This window comes from Montipora foliosa, chromosome 6 (genome assembly GCF_036669935.1).
Source record: "Montipora foliosa isolate CH-2021 chromosome 6, ASM3666993v2, whole genome shotgun sequence".
Classification (NCBI taxonomy): Eukaryota; Metazoa; Cnidaria; class Anthozoa; order Scleractinia; family Acroporidae; genus Montipora; species Montipora foliosa.
Genome location: NC_090874.1, coordinates 2,843,918 through 2,845,741, shown reverse-complemented (window position 1 = coordinate 2,845,741; position 1,824 = coordinate 2,843,918). Strand labels below are relative to the sequence as shown.

Here is a 1,824-nt window from a genome sequence, read left to right as displayed (position 1 = left end):
GTAGGTCATTGTAGCTCATTGTAGCTCATTGTAGGTCTTCGTAGATCATTGTAGTAGGTCATTGTAGGTCACTCCTTGTTTTAGTAACTACGACTTTTTCTTACTTACAGGCTGTAAATAAACGAGAAGCCGACTTGACTTACCACTTTCCCCATTAAACTAGTGAAGCTGAATAAGCTCGATTCTAAGTCATCGCTTAATGTCTCAACTTCCTTATCCGCGTCAGTGCTCTTTGTCATTATTTTTGCAGCTGTTTTGAATCTTAAAAATCTCTGCATATCGTCGCAAAGAACTCCTGCTTTGGTGCTCTGCAATTGAAATATAACACTGTTTTAAATCCCCAATTTTCCTTTGATCTGTGACAATAATTCTCTAATTTGATTTTTAGTCCAGTTATCTTCCTTCGGGGAGAACTTGATTTTATATCATCACTAACGGAGTAACGTCTACAACAGTTTATTTTGCATCCCTATCGTTTAGCAATGATAATCGTAAACCGTCACTATCTTCCAAAACGATCTAATTTTTTAATTTCTAATGGAACTCCTACCACCCGCCGAGGGTCGGCGGTGGAAAGGGGAAACACTTGACGTTTTATTTCCTGAAATTGATCGTTTCAGAGGAGAAAAATTGTTTGTAGAAATTACCGCACAGTCGTCTAGTGCCTCAAAATTGCACGCTTCAGTTTCTGGTGGTTTTTCATTTTCCCTAAATACTTTGTCAAGCAAAGGAGTATTGTGACTTACCCTGTCGATTTTAGAATTGGTGAGTTCGTTAAATTCCAAAGAATCCAAGTTTTCTGTGACACTGGGACGGAGATTTTTCGCCTGAAATAAACGAAAATGTAAAATGAAGAGAACTGTATCTTTGAACTGCGACCTTCCCCACTCCCGGTAGAGTTAAGGCAGCTCGTTTTATTTCCAATTAGCTTTTCGAATACATGAAAAATGTTGTAGTTATCTCTCAATGAACCTGTTCGAGCTATTAACAAAGTTAAATAGAGGTGTTGCTGCCAGAATGTTTTTCAGACTTACCATTAGTGCCCACAGAATGTCTTTACATTTCTTTTGCAACCTATCTATCTGATCGCAAATAATTCGAAAATCGCGCACATCACTTGGCTTAAAGACAAGTTTCTTCAGGTCCTTCATAGTGCGTAGATCGTAGGTATGAACTTTGTTTCAAACTTCTTGTTAACTAATGCAGGTTAAAGGTGCTAGCTTATAATTTATAGCTCCTGGATGGGACTGCGAAAGGGAAACAACCTATGGTATTAATAGACTTAATAGGCTATCACTATCACGAGATCTGATATGGTGGCTCCGTGAAACGGAAGGGGACGCTATTCTCAGAAAATGACCGCTCTCAGAATGAATGAAAGAGTGCATAGCCTTCATCGAAATTTTTTGCAATGCCACATTTAAGGCATTAAAAAACTCTCTTTTTCCTCGTTATATATATATACATAGTATATTTATAAACCCCACAGCACTTTGTTGTTATTGTGTTAAGCAGACAAAACATTGCGTGCCTCTTCAAATAGTCATTGAGGTCAACTCATTTCTTACCGAGCCAAGTTAAGCTCTAATATTTCACTCTTCCTCTTTTTCGGAGAATAATGAATATGAAAACACATACTGTATGTCTTCATCATATGCACGTGCTTGTATTCTTTTAAAACTAAAAAAAGATTCAGTAGAACACTTTCGATAAAATACTTTCGGTAAAAGTTCTGAAAAACTACAAACTTGATATTAAATAGCGCATGGCGGTGTATAAGAAAATCCAAGGAAATTTGAATTAACTTACAATTCGTCAAAGGGC

General features: G+C 37.1%; 1 protein-coding gene across 1 annotated transcript in view; it reads right to left on the bottom strand.

The window, feature by feature from the left end:
- LOC138008534 (uncharacterized) overlaps positions 1 to 1,255 on the bottom strand; it is a 2,869-nt gene extending 1,614 nt beyond the window's left edge. Inside the window, exons 1-3 of the mRNA XM_068855851.1 lie at positions 1,035 to 1,255; positions 747 to 827; positions 144 to 308 (exon numbers count right to left, since the gene is read on the bottom strand). Coding sequence (XP_068711952.1) covers positions 144 to 308; positions 747 to 827; positions 1,035 to 1,151 — 363 coding nt within the window. The 5' untranslated portion in view covers positions 1,152 to 1,255. The remainder of the gene's footprint in view (positions 1 to 143; positions 309 to 746; positions 828 to 1,034) is intronic.
- Positions 1,256 to 1,824: the final 569 nt, after the last annotated feature.